The sequence below is a fragment of the Rhinatrema bivittatum genome, chromosome 4, assembly GCF_901001135.1.
Source record: "Rhinatrema bivittatum chromosome 4, aRhiBiv1.1, whole genome shotgun sequence".
NCBI lineage: Eukaryota > Metazoa > Chordata > Amphibia > Gymnophiona > Rhinatrematidae > Rhinatrema > Rhinatrema bivittatum.
Genome location: NC_042618.1, coordinates 314,351,739 through 314,366,987, shown reverse-complemented (window position 1 = coordinate 314,366,987; position 15,249 = coordinate 314,351,739). Strand labels below are relative to the sequence as shown.

Below are 15,249 nucleotides of genomic sequence, written 5' to 3'. Positions count from 1 at the left end.
ACTGGGGTTGGGGAGGGAGTAAGTATTGGTATCTATTCTATCTAAATTTTGGAGGTGGCACTAAATGTGGACCAGATTAGTCTAGGTCCAGTTCTCTGAATCTTCAGAGATCTAGTTCAACATACCTATGTATCATAGTGCAGCCACACTACTGAATATAGACAGCTATCTTAAAGATAGCCAGATAAGTTTATCCGGCTAATTTTAAGACAGTTCTACAGCATGACCAGACTTAGCCGGATTACTTAACTAGAACTTCTAACTCCTCCCAGAAATGTCCCTGGAATCTCCTAAATTATCCGGCTAAAGTTTAGCCAGTTAAATGCAGGAAACATTCAAAAGTCAGCATTTAGCAAGATAACTTGTGAGTTAGCCAGCTAAACGCCTCTGAACATGGACCTCCCAGTGTTTGAAAATGGTGTCAAATTGAAAATACTGGAAACCAGATCCCTCTGTCTGAAGAAGAGGTATAGCATAGAGAGCAATAGTATAAGTTTCTCATAATACATTGCTCTTCCAGTCAGTGAGCCTCCATCCTTTTCTCTGTAGGGACGACCTCTAGTGGTAAGACAGTAATTCAGTTTTTACGTCTATAGAGTCTTACAGAATCATGAGTGTAGAAATTTTGTGATGTGACATGTCTCTATTGGGACCTGGACTGAGACCACCAACTCATTTTACATATACACCAAAACAGCTTTCAAATAGTAATGGCCAGGTTTGGACAAATCCAAGACACAAAGTTGCCACAGTACTTAGAAATTACATTGTGGTGCCTCTTGATGCAGCTGTTCCCTGATTCGATGCACCTACCCACATCCCCAGTTTTCAACATATTGTCCCCAGCCAGCAGAACAGCAAGGAAGCATATCTGCCAGCTTGTCTGCAGTGATAAAAAATCTATAGCAGGGGTTCTTCATCCAATCCTCAAGACACACCTAGCGAGTCAGAATTTCAAGATAACCGCCAAGAATATGCAATGAGATAGATTTGCAATCAATGGAGGCAGTGCATGCAAATCTATCTCATGCCTGAAAATTTGACTAGCTAGCAGGCTGATGCAATAAAACGTGTGGTAAAACGAGCGCTCGTATTAAGCGCCCATTTTCCTAACACGCACACAGCCACCTTTCGTGGGCACCTGATGCTATATTTAAATGAAATAGTGTGTTAAAAGGGACGTGCTAGGGAGAAATTGTACGGCCCTAATGCTCAAATGCATCAGGCGCCCAGGAGACATGGCTGTGAGCTTACATATTGCTGCGGGCACTCAAGAAAGAATTAATGTAATGGATCAATTATTTAAAAAAAAAAAAAAAAAAAGTTTCTGGATGCACAATAGCAAGAGGCAAAATTGGTCTGGAGCATGCATATTGTGCGCTCAGAAATGCTTTTTTCTAATTGATCCATTTTATTAATTCTTTATTTTTAATCAGCAAAAGTTATAGATCTACTGTTCTCTGTGATTCCTCCTCTGTATTTTTTCATAAGCCCATGACTTGCAGAATGACTTAACGCCAGCTCCAGGGGCTACCATTACATTTGCCACATTAAAAAGTGTGCGTTGGTTGCCCTGGGATTTACTGCATCAGAGGGTAATATCTAATAGCCTCATCTACATGGAATTCACATGTGATGAGGAAAATCAGGGAAGTAGGCAAGTGCATGGGAGAAGAGAAGAGAGGGAATGCATTGGAGCAGGGGTAGAGTAGTAACTAAACTATTCTGGTGACTTAATATTGGAGGTAGCTCCTAGACCTGTACCAGATTTGTCAAGGTGTGGTGAAGACTTTTGGCTACTACTGATCCTAGCAAGATTTGAGCCAGTTATTTAAGTGATAAAAGGATCTATAATGCTATGCCTTGAGTCATCTAAGCCATTGTATTTTTTTTCTTCCTCTTCTAAGAACACAGGAACTTAATACCAGAGTCAGAAATGGTGATGGGTGGGAGATCTTATATTTGCATCCTAGAACTTCTGCCAGCATATGCTTGAATGTTCTAACCTCTAGCCTCCTTTGGCATGTATTATATGTTACTTCTTGAAGATCCCACTAATAGAAAATCCAAGAGAAACTAAGTGACAGACTGTGCCTAAATCTTTTACAAATATGGAAAAGCTAGCTCATTAGTCAGTGGTCTTTGTATTCATGTATACACTGTAATTAAACTTTACCCAACCACCACCAGTGCTTAGCTCTCAAATGTACTATCCTCACTATACAACTCATACTTGGGAAAATGTACAAAACTATCAAAGCTTTCCAAAGACTAAGAATTAGTCTTTGTTGCGTTAACATTAAAAAGAATAGTTCATTAATCAAAAATGTCTTTCCCAGGCCTTAGGCTCTTTAGTTTCTCATTTGACTATTCCTCTTCACTAATTGCATAGACATAGTCACTGCTCTCACTACAAGGGAGGAATGTTAAATCAGTTTCAAATGAGCTTTTCATGCCTTCCAGGAATGCAACTTTCTAAAAAAAAAAAAAAAAAAAAATTATCCAGTTTCTGCATGACCTTTGCTTGAGGACAAGCTCAGAAAGCAATTACTTCCTATAAAGAACATGCCCTTCTCTCTTGCTACCTAGTTCGATGCAATTCCTATAAAGGGATATAGTTAGGGTAGATATAATTGAAACAAAAATAATAAGATAAAACTGCTTTAATGTTATTTTTATAACCATTTTAGTGATGCCAAGCATGCTACTTCAATATGTACACCTTTGCTGCTGCACTATGACAAAACATAATAAACTTTAAACATGCTTGAAAAAAGAACCTTATAAAAAAGTTAAATGACATTTTTGTGTATCTTAGAAAAATAATTTACTATTTCATAACTTTGGTTGAATCTCCTTGTTTACCTTCATAGTCCTTTGTGGTGAAAAAGCAGAAATATGCAACTGGAACAGTAATGGCCTAAACTGCTACTTCCTGACGAGCTGCAGCAGAGTTGTCTTAATTTGCTTAGCTCTGAGACTGATGGTGAAATAGTTATTCCCATGTTACTAAACTTGAGTTTGATGTAACAAGATGTGCTGGACTGTTTGCTCAGTTTTACCTATGAATATGCACACTGAGCGCAGACTTTGCTTTCAATGCAAGGAGTTTTGCACACAAACCTGCTTGCACATTATTATGACCGTCGGTTGCAGATGGCTGCGACCGCATCTACTTATGTCTTGTGCTGTCCTTCTCCCCTCTCCAGGCCTGCTCGCAGCAGGGGCTAGCCTCTACCGTTGCATACCTCAAGATTCCTTGTGGCGGCCGGGATGCTGCCACCACCCACGCCAACTCTGGGTCTTCCTAGGTGCGCACCGCCGGGCCATCCTTTGAAGATGTTACGGCGGGAACCTCAGGGGCATCCCCGACTGATGACATCACTTAAGCACCACCTTCGCCCCTTGCTAGCTGACTTGGCAACGAGTTCCATCGATACTGTGCTTGCTCCTGTCTCCGATGCAGATGGCACAGAAGGCCACTATGGCATCGTGGGCGGTCACGCACCTCAATGGCAACAAGGGTGACCCTGGACCTCGACTGCGTCAAGGGTGACCATGGTACACGAAGATGGGCCCGGTCCCCGATGTGGTCCGGATATCGATGTGACGGACAAACGGTGCGCAGGTCACAGCTAATCAAAGGCAACTGTTCATGTGCATGGCACAGAGGTTCGGCAGCAAGCTGCTACATTCACCCTCTCTATCAAGGAGACTGCATTGCCAAGGCTGGCAAGCAGGAGGAGAGGCAATATCATCCAGGGCTCCCAACTGTGGAGAGTTATTCCTTGAGATATGGGGGGAGGATGGAGCTCTCCCCCCCCCCCCCCTTGATCCTTCCACTGTCTATATCCATCAATGCCGATCGATCGGTGAGCCACCATGGAACTCCAGCCTGGGTAGAACTCAGGCGAGTCCCCAGGCTCAGCAGGCTACATGGATCACTGATGGACTGCATAAGTCAATCCCGTCAGCTCCGTGGAAAAAGAGAACTAACAGACAGAGCAAGGAGAGGACACAGATACAAAAACTGCTGAAGCAGGGTTTTTTTTTGTTTTTTTTTTAAGGCACAGACTCTGCCAGGCTGCAGGGGAAAGCCCATCATATGGCCAGCAGACAGTTGGAAAAAGGAAAAATAGAAGAATAAAACTACTTTAAGAGAAAAGGGAAGGAAACAGTGAAGCTGTAGAAAAATATCACTTATGAAAACTGTGAGAAGAGAGCAAAGCTGAATACTGTGAGCACATGGTTTCTGTGACCACACGGCTCTGCAGTAAAAAAAAAAAAAAAAAAGACTGAGGGACTCTGTCTAGAGGGCAAGGTGATAACTACAGCTGCACATACTCAGTAGGGCATGCTGAAAGCTCTAGATTCTTTGAGATCAAAGCTCCGTGCCAGGCACCATCCGATGATGTCACCCATGTGAGAGGACTACCATCCGGCTTGTCCTAGGGGAAAGAGAAGAGCAACCAAAATGATAAAAGAGAATGGGTGGGGGGAAACAAAATGGCTCCCTGAATGGACGCTAGCTGCCCACGCTCCGGCAAGCCTCTAAGATTTTCTTCAGAAATTCTTACCTTTTGCAATGTCACACAAGAGGAAAGGAAAATTGAGAGTTTTCCCATCTGAACCTCAAATTCCTCCTGGGCAGAGAACTATTCCGCAGTTTGCCTCCCCCATACTGCAGATGAAGAAGCCGAGCCCTGCTAGAGGTACGGGGTGGGGGGGAGCCCCGATGCCTCCTGGGGATGTATTGCTTAGTCCTCCAGAGCCGCGGTTGCAGCCGGAAGCTTTTCACCCTAACGACGTCGCGCAGATGGTGTTGCAGGGGAATGACTCCCCAGGTTTAACCCAGGAAGATGGTCTGCTTGGTGTGGTTGAGGATCGGGAGAGGCTTTTTAGCACCACCGTTTCGACTGAGGAAAGAGAAGGTGAAGGAGAAATCGCTACGACATTGAGTGCAGAAGGAAGGGAGGTAAATAAAAGCTTTATGAAGCCCCTATAAATTAAAAAACCATCTGTTATAACGCTGGTGTCCATTTGGGACTTAATTGTGGGGCTTGCTGCTGGGCAAAATGAACAGGCCTATAGAGCTGAAACAGCCTCCAAAAAATTTGACTCTTGAAAAAGAATGTGAAGTGAACATAGAAGGACAAAGCCAAGTCATTATGGAGATAAAAAATGATTTAAAAGGAATAACTGACTCAAATGTTGTAACTATGCGTGAACAGTCAATATTAATGCGTAGATTAGAGTCAGTAGAAAATTATCTGTGGCAGTTGAATATAAGATTATTGAATTTTCCACGAGTTTTGGGAAAAGTCCCTTTGATAATGTTCAAAAGGTACTTAAAAGAAATTTTGAAGATATCAGAAGAACAAATACCATCAGTAAAAAAGATAATATATCTGCAATAGAGATGATTTCAGTTTCAAATTTCACCAATTGGAGATCTTGGGAACTTTGAAAACCTTTCAGATTATTTGGAAAGCTCTGGATGTGAAGTGGCAGAAAGAACTGTTTTGTTTGTTACCTTTTATTCTGAGTATGATAGAGGGTTAATAAATAATGAAGCATTACTTCAAAAGTATAAATATTACCTATCTTGGGGGTATGATTTGTATTTTCCCTGATTTGTCTAGAGCGACACAATTACGCCAAAAAGTTTCTACAAATGCGCCCAGAAGCAATTGCTAAGGGTGCTAATTTTATTTTACGTTACCCCGCAAAATGTGTCATTAATTTCTCTGGAAACACCTTTGTGTTTTACAACCCTGAACAGCTTAGGCAGTTCTTGAGCTCTAAGGAACAGGCCCCCACCAGTAATAACCGTGCATGAAGTAATAATATGGTTATCAGGGTAGCCTTAATAATATAATTTTTTCCTCTTTGATCTCCCTATATGTATTCCTAAAGTTTTCCCCCAATGTTTCCGCATGTAGAAAGAGAATATTTCTATTTTGTGATTATATAAAAATTGTTCTTAATATGTTTTCTTGTGTTTCTAAGCAAAGTAATCTTTGTTGTAATTGTAAAAGTTGATTAAAAAAAAAAAAAGAAAGATGGAACAATTCCCCTATGAGGAAAGGCTGAAGAAATTAGGGCTCTTCAGCTTGGAGAACAGACAGCTAAGGGGAATATGATAGATGTCTGTAAAATGATGAGTGGAGTGGAATGGGTAAAAAAAGTATAAAGATTAGGGGACAAGCCATGAGGTTACTAGGTAAATCCCCTTTGATTTCCTTATATATTTACAGTGCCTTACATGTATTACCATCACAATGTACGTTTGTTAACTTCTCCTTCATCTGCTCCCAATTTTAGGAACCTTCGCTCCTTGTAAATAGTTACCCAGTTTCTGTTTGCTGATGTTCTTCTTTTATATGTAAAGTTTTACTGTTCTATGTAATGGCAGTGCCTAAAGTTCTGTTTAATGACACTGTCAAAAAGTTTTAGTTTACTGGAAACCGATACGATGTGCAAACGGCTATCGGTATATAAAATCATTTAAATAAAGAAATAAATAAATAAATAAATAAATAAATAATACATTTAAGGCAAATAGAAGAACATTTTTTTTGCTCAATGCATAACACTAGAATTTATTGCTGGAGGATATAGTATAAGCTGTTAGTGTAGTTGGGTTTAAAAAAGAGTTTGGACAAGTTCTGGGAAGAAAAATTCATAAACCATTACTAAAGTGGACTTGATGAAATTCACAGCTTATCCCCAGGATAAACAGCATGGAATCTATCAACCTTGTGGGATTCTACCAGGTACTTGCAACCTTGACTGGCCACTGCTGGAAAGAGGATTTTGGGCTTGATGGACCTTTGGGTTTCACCTCATATGAGTGGCTAGCTGGGACGAAAAAGGGACAAGAAGGTGGAGGGATTTTTTATTTTTGAATAATATGAGCCAGTCCGTGTAATTAGGGAAGGTATCTAGCTGGTCTCTGGCATTAAGGCAGAGAAACACTGATGTAGAGTACAGTAACCATGGTTGTATGACTGAGGTCTTTGAAAAATACCTTTTGATGAAACAAACTAAGCTATTAGTATTGTGTAGCTGTTATCAGAACCCAGTTGAAAACAAGGCTTTTGTATTAATCTGATTAAACTGGTGAACAAAAGTAAATAAATATACATTACCACCAGGAGAGATCTACTCATTTACATTTTTATTTACATGCCCAGGCGAAATAATGGTTATTTCTATACATCCAAGTTAACTAGCAGAGCAAATGAATTTCTTTATTCAGGATCAAAATTACAAATACATCAATAGTCGAAAACAAAGTGAAAGGAGTTTTGACATTCTTTTATTGATAATGCCACCTCAAATGGATATGTAAAAAAAAGTGAAGAGAGGACATTTGAGTTGGAGATTAAAGAGCAGCCACACACACATACAACTCAAAGATCTGTTTAAACAGTGCCCTTTACACTGGAGAGAAACTTTACTAACTGCATATGGAAAACAGATAAGGAAATGGTGGATGTATTCTTTCCTGAAAAGACATCATAGAGTGACCATCCTATTGTCAGATGTCAGTTCCTGAAAGACTCATCCTGAGTTGTCAATTTCAGCATGGTAACATCAGTCACCAGAACAACACTTACCAAGAAACTGCAGAAAACTCATATGCATAAATTAAAAAAATAACAATTATCTAGTTTGGCCTTGGACAGCAGAAAAGCTGAATGCCTTAAACTGCCATAGAGCAAAATTAGAATTAGGTAACTACTGTACACCAGGAACTCACAGGGCAGATACAACCCTGGTGCACTACGGGAAGGAGAGGAAAGTGGGGAGGATATTGCAGACACATTATTCACATATCATGACAGCAATAGCAATTGCCTCAGGATGGACTTAAATCTAATAAGAGATAGCTCTCCAGTGCTTTATATCAGAAGACTCCTACAAATGCAGAGCATGAAAGTGATTACCCATCTAAAATTCTATAATCATTGCCACACTTTCCAGTAACTATTTGGGGGTCCCAGCAGTTTCCTTCTGCTCTTTTTCGGGTTCCAGCTCAATTGGATCCAAGCCTTCATTTCATTTATTTAGTTATTTATTTTACTTATTTATTTATAGAATTTATAGCCCGTTGATCCACAGACCTGAAGATTTTTTCACTTGTTTTTTATCCCCTTCCCAATCGACCTAGCGCAATCATTGCAGCAATTGTCTTCAGCTGGGAGACATGCACCAAAGCTCTTCTGGATCCTTGGAATCTTGGGCCCTAAATAAAGCCACTAGGTGTCACTATTGCATGACAACTGGGAATCTTTCTCACCCAGAGCTGTGAATGCTGCCACTGCAGCATCATTAGCCCCAGCTGACCCAGGGACTGAAAGACCTGACCCAGGAATTGAACCAAGTTTCTCTACATGGTAATGCACAGCACTGCCACTGAGTCACTAGGTTGGATACACCAGTATTTGTTTCTGCTTCCTTACCGTTGATTCTGTTAATCCTCCAACAGAAACAGTGAGGCCCAAAAGCACGTGGTACTGATATGCTGGCAGTCCCAAAAGCTGTGTGATGAGAAGAAACGCTTGTGAAGGAGCATTCCAGTTTAATTTCTCTGCCTCTGACCTGTGCAGGAAACATTAAGGTTTATCATCATGATTACTAAATCATCATTATTGTGTTGTTTTTTCTACCACAGTTTCAAGGAGATGGCTATAAAATATAAAGTGCCACATATGCTCCCCAGCAAAAAAGTAGCATTGGACACAGTTCCAGAAATTGTGTCTCCCCTCCCCCCCCCCCTCTTCAGTAGGAAGGAAGAAAGAAAGATCTTAGGGTCACGAGTTATGGAACCATCACAAGGTGAAGTAATAAGCAGGGCTGGCCTACAGGCTGAACACAGGTATGCTGGGTTGGAGTGATAAAGTTGAATAAAGATTGCTGGGTAAAGATGAGGAAGCCATGGAGGGAAAAAGCAGTAAGAAAAAAAACCCAGATGGGAAGATTTATAGAATCCTATAAATTACAACAATTCAGTTTGAACAAGTCAGAAACATCCAACAAACAGCAAGTTCAAGCTGCACCTGCATAGCACCCTCTGTTTCATAAGCACATACAGGTCCCAATAAAACATCAGACTCCAATCGGAAAACAATGGTTTTACGATTTTACACTATGATACTTCTGTAAATCTATATTCACATGTCACCATAAACATCTTAGTCCTAAACACTATTTGAGCAAACCTGCATTTTTATTGTTTCTGTGTGCCATAAACTACTAAAAAAAAAGATTTTGTATATAGATAAGTGATGAGATTAATGTGTAATTTGGCTATCATATATTACATTAATAGAGGAGCATGAATGTTCAATGTCTTTCTCAAGTGAATAAATATAGGGTCCTGTGATATGTGCTGGCACGGTTTGTAGCATGCAGAAAATGTGACAAGGGATCCTGCATCAATGAAATGGTTCATAAGTAAGCAGAGTTGCTTACCTGTTACAGGGGTTCTCCAAGGGCAGCAGGATGTTAGTCCTCACACATGGGTGACATTATCGAATGGAACCCGGCACAGAAAACTTATGTCAAAGTTTCTAGAACTTTGACTTGTCCTCACTGAGCATGCCCAGCATGCGTCCACACGGGGTCCCCTTTAGTCTTATAATCTAGAACAGTGGTTCTCAACCTTTTTTTGGCCGGGACACACCTGACAGATGGTTCTCACATGCGTGACACACTGAGCATGTGACCGTCACGGGGCTAAATGTAAACATGCACTCTGCATCCACAGGAATCCCCTCAACCCCCCGCAATGAGTGCAGAGCAGATCTAGGGCATTACCCTGTACAACTCGCCATACAAAAAAAGATATTCTGGTTCTGATGACATCTCAGTAAAAGCAAAACAAACTCCCTTTACTACCAGGCACAATAGCCCTTCTTATGAAAAGACAGTAATTTACCACTAATGCATATCCTATTGAGAAAACACAACAAATAAGATTGATACAAAAGCCTACATGCTAGTAAAATATCTCACCTCTGTCACACACCCAGAACTGACCTTCACCAAGTACAGAAAGACCACACATTATAAATAAGGAGACAGAAACTGGAATGGAAAACCAAAAAAGCCACTCTGCATGCAGTGCAAACCTAGAGAAATGGAAAGAGAAATATAGCACCTAACATAGTCCCAGGATCTGCAATAATGCACACAAACTAACCCGCACAAAGATACACCTGTATTATGGAACACACTCAACCAGTAACAACCCTATCTAAGGAATACAACTATTAAACCAGGCCCTAAACACTAATACATTTCCTATTGGGAAAACAGAATAAGCCAAGCTGCTATAGCGCCCCACACAGAAATAATTGTAAAGCTTTACTAAAAATGTTACAAAACAGCTGCTGAACAGAATATCCAACAATTAAAAACTCATAAAAATTATTAAAACATGTCCAAATATCAATAAAATATTTCAAAACAGCAGACATCGCATAATACCCAATAATTAAAATGGCAATCAAGAAAAATAAATTTAAAAAGCCACCTTTTCTTACCCTCTCCAGCAACTCTCCTACTCCTTTCCCTTCCAGGCCAATAGCACTCACAGGAAGCAGCAAGGGCTGCTGAAGCTCTGTCCTCACAGTCCTCTTCCTTAGCACCCACAACCAGTCACTCACACACATAACTCCAATTAGACCCCACGACCAGTCTCTCTCTCAATCACACTCATGGTCTCTTATATACAAGCTCTCAATCACACACAAATGCTCTCACACCCACACCAGCTCTCACCCAGGCTTCCATTCACACCCACACACACCAGCTCTCACCCAAGCACCCATTCACACCCACACACACCACCTCTCACCCAAGCACCCATTCACACCCACACACACCAGCTCTCACCCAGGCTCTCATTCACACACAGACACCCCAGCTCTCACCCAGGCACTCATTCACACACAGACACCCCAGCTCTCACCCAGGCACTCATTCACACACAGACACACCAGCTCTCACCCAGGCACCCATTCACACCAGTTCTCACCCAGGCTTCCATTCACACCAGCTCTCAACCAGGCACCCATTCACACCAGCTCTCACCCAGGCACCCATTCACACACAGAGACACCAGCTCTCACTCAGGCACCCATTCACACACAGAGACACCAGCTCTCACCCAGGCACCCATTCACACACAGAGACACCAGCTCTCACCCAGGCACCCATTCACACACAGACACACCAGTTCTCACCCAGGCACCCATTCACACCAGTTCTCACCCAGGCTCCCATTCACACCAGTTCTCACCCAGGCTCCCATTCACACCAGTTCTCACCCAGGCTTCCATTCACACCAGTTCTCAACCAGGCACTCATTCATACACAGACACACCAGCTCTCACCCAGGCACCCATTCACACACAGACACATCAGTTCTCAACCAGGCACCCATTCACACACAGACACACCAGCTCTCACCCAGGCACCCATTCACACACAGACACACCAGCTCTCACCCAGGCACCCATTCACACCCACACACACCACCTCTCACCCAGGCACCCATTCACACCCACACACACCACCTCTCACCCAGGCACCCATTCACACCAGCTTTCAGCCAGGCACTCATTCACACACAGACGCACCGGCTCTCACCCAGGCACTCATTCACACACACAGACGCACCCGCTCTCACCCAGGCACTCATTCACGCACACAGACGCACCCGCTCTCACCCAGGCACTCATTCACGCACACAGTCGCACCCGCTCTCACCCAGGCACTCATTCACACACACACAGACGCACCCGCTCTCACCCAGGCACTCATTCACGCACACAGACGCACCCGCTCTCACCCAGGCACTCATTCACGCACACAGACGCACCCGCTCTCACCCAGGCACTCATTCACACACACAGACGCACCCGCTCTCACCCAGGCACTCATTCACGCACACAGACGCACCCGCTCTCACCAAAAACTTCTTCTTCCTTCGCTGCAGGGATGGGCTCCAGTTCCGCCGCGGCTTTACTCCGGCGGGCCTTCTTTTTTCGCCACCGCGGGAATGGGCTCCCGTGGTGGCCTCGGTCGGGTTTCCTCTTCGCCGCCACAGGCTGTGGCGGCCTTGCTTTGTCGGGGTCAGGTCTCCTCTTCGCCGCCATGGGAATGGGCTCCCATGGCGGCTTTGCTTCGTCGGGGGTCGGGTTTCCTCTTCATTGCGCGATCTTGCTTCGTCAGAGTTCAAAATTCCTCCCTGCCTGCCTCACCGGCCAATCAAAGGCTTCCTCCCTTCTTCCTACTACCACTGGTAGGGAGGAGGCTTCCGATTGGCCTGCGCGGGGGCAGGCAGAATGAAGGAGGCTTCCCATTGTGTAATGGGGGTAGGAAGAACGAAGGCTTCCAATTGGCCCGCGTGTGCTGGAAAAAGGCAAAAGGAAAGTAGAACGGGGTAGTGGGACACCGGGAGACGCGACACACCTGGCGGTGTTTGGCGACCCACTAGTGTGTCGCGACACACCGGTTGAGAAGCGCTGATCTAGAATACTAGGATAAAATAAAAAAAGAGAGGAAACCCATGTAGTGGAAATCCATTTCCGCGGGGTGGCAGGTGGGTTTCGTGAGGACTCTGAGAACATCTGTTACAGGTAAGAAACTCTGCTTTCTCAGAGGACAAGGATGGTGCTCCTCCCACCATCCTGATCCTCCTTAGCTCAGGTTGTACCCCAGCATAAAAGGGGACCAACAAAACACCCAAAACAGGTGCTAATGGGCATAACATCAAGGGGTTTTGTTGGTAACAAGGGGGAGGGGGGGAGGGGAGAGAACAACCTGAACACAAACAATGGGCCCTAGGCGAAAAAAGAGTTGGGTCCTCCACCTCAAACAAGTTCTGAAGGACAGATTGGCCAAACCTATCATCGCATCTGTGATCCCTATTCAAGCAATAGTGAGATGTGAATGCATGAAAAGAACTCCATGGGGACTGCTCACAAGCGGGCCACTAATGCTGCAATGGCTCGAACAGAATGAGCCTTGACATGACCCCCAAGATGCAGTCCTGCCTGGGCATAACAAAAGGAGATGCAGTCTGCTAGCCAATTAGAGTGCATCTGTCTGGCAACAGCAATACCCAACTTAATACTATTAAAAAAAACCCCAAAACTTGGGTGGACTGACTGTGAGCTTCTGTCCCCTTCAGACAGAAGGCTAAGGCTCTCTTGCCAGCCAAGTTGTGCAAGGCTTGTTCGCCTTGGTGCAAATGGGCCTTGGGGAAGAATGTTAGCAGGACGATGAACTGGTTAAGGTGGAAGTCCAATTCCACCTTAGGCAGGAACTTAGGGTGCGTAGGCAAGACCACCCTGTCATGAAAAAATGTAGTATAAGGTGGATAAATCACTAAAGCCTGGAACTTGCTGACTCTGCGTAAAGTGACCACCATCAAAAATAAGAACTTCCAGCTCAGGTACATCAGGCCATAGGAGCACAGCAGCTCAAAAGGAGCTTTCATCAGCTGAGCTAACACCATGTTCAGGTCCCAAGACACGGCGGGAGACCTTAGGGGAGGCTTCAATTGAAGCAGGCCCTGCATGAAACATATCACTATAGGCTGTACAGAGATGGGCATACTATCTACACCATGGTGGTATGTGCCAACTGCAGTCAGATGATCTCTAACAGAGATCATCTTCAAGCCAGCTTTCAATAGGTATAAAGGTAATCAAGCAGTTTTTATGCAGAGCGGGAGACAGGCCTTCTGTTCACACCACATGGAAAAGCTTCTCCACTTCAGTCCAGAGGACTTTCTAGTGGAAGGCTTTCTGGAAGCCACCAAGACCTGAGACACATCCTCTGAGAGATCGAGCAGTTAAAGAACTAATCTCTCAACATCCACGCTGTGAGTGATGGGCCTGGAAGTTGGGATGTCACAACCTGCTTCGGTCCTGAGTGATGTGATCTGGGGAAGTCCCCAGACTGTTGGTCTCCAGATGGACAACTCCTGCAGGAGCGGAAACCAAATCTTTTTCGACCAATAAAAGATTATGAGAAACATAGTTCCTTTGTCCTCGCTAAGCTTCAAGAGTCCTCTCTACTACTGTAATTAGAGGATACAAGTATAGAAGACCCATGCCACAATGTCAGGTGATGACATCTGAAACTGGTTCGCCACGTGCCTTGTACAGGGAACAGACCATTCATAGGGGGCTGAAGGCACGACTCAGCATGTCCACTATCACACTCTCCATTCTGGCCAAGTACATAGCCATGAGTGCCATCCTGTGGGATAGGGCCCATGACCAAATCTGGACTGTTTACTGACACAGGAGGTACGATCCCATACCTCCCAGCTTGCTGACATACCACATAGCTACTTTGTTGTTGGTTTGAATCAGGACAACTTTGTTGGACAGTCTATCTCTGTAAGCCCATAGCACATAGTTGATTTCCCAGAGCTCCAGGAAACCGATTTGACAGAGACAGTCCTGGGCAGACCAGAGACTCTGAGTCCATCTAAAAGGGCTACACAACCCAGGGTGGATGAATTTGTGGTTACGATGATTTGAGTGGGGGGTGATAATAACCTGGGTTAAATAATCAAATAATGAAATTAATGGAACAGTTTTGCACAAGGGAAAGGAATGTGATTTGTTTTTATGAACAGGCCTTGCATTAGAGACAGAAGCAGTTTGTGTAGAGAAATGTCTCCAGCTCAAGGCCTAGTATGCCAGATAGTATTTTTTACATCATTAGTTTAGGTAAAGGTTGAGTAATTCTCCATTCCAAATAAGGGAGCTATCCCAAAACAAAAGAGGAAAAAACGCTGTCAGCCATACATGTATATAATGTATTAGGGATGAAGCGAGAGAGTAGAACAGGCTAGGTAGTACTTCACTGTTAGATGCACTATGCTTCTAAGAAAGACTAATTCTATATTAATTTCTTGCATTTTACTAATAAAGATTATTTGTTAAGGACAAGAAGTTGTGAGTTATTACAGAGGGGCTGGCCTTCTGCCCCAGAGCATAGACTCCGGAATTGAGAACACAGATAATAATCCTTTGAAATCCCGGAGTATGGCAGCGCTCCGGTAATGAACAGGGGGGGGTTGCAGCCATGTTACCAAACAACCTCAATATGCACCAAGCCGACACCTACTTGCTCTACTGAATTTCCGCTGCAATGGCCATCAAGTTGATAGCCTTTTGTCAAGGCAGAAAGGTCTTGGCATGAGCCGCATCTAGC

General features: G+C 43.6%; 1 protein-coding gene across 3 annotated transcripts in view; it reads right to left on the bottom strand.

Moving 5' to 3' along the window:
* TBCD (tubulin folding cofactor D) overlaps nt 1–15,249 on the bottom strand; it is a 974,871-nt gene that overhangs the window by 214,295 nt on the left and 745,327 nt on the right. For all 3 annotated transcript variants that reach the window (XM_029600281.1, XM_029600283.1, XM_029600282.1), the window contains exon 33: nt 8,469–8,607. In XM_029600281.1, the coding sequence (XP_029456141.1) occupies nt 8,469–8,607 (139 nt within the window). The remainder of the gene's footprint in view (nt 1–8,468; nt 8,608–15,249) is intronic.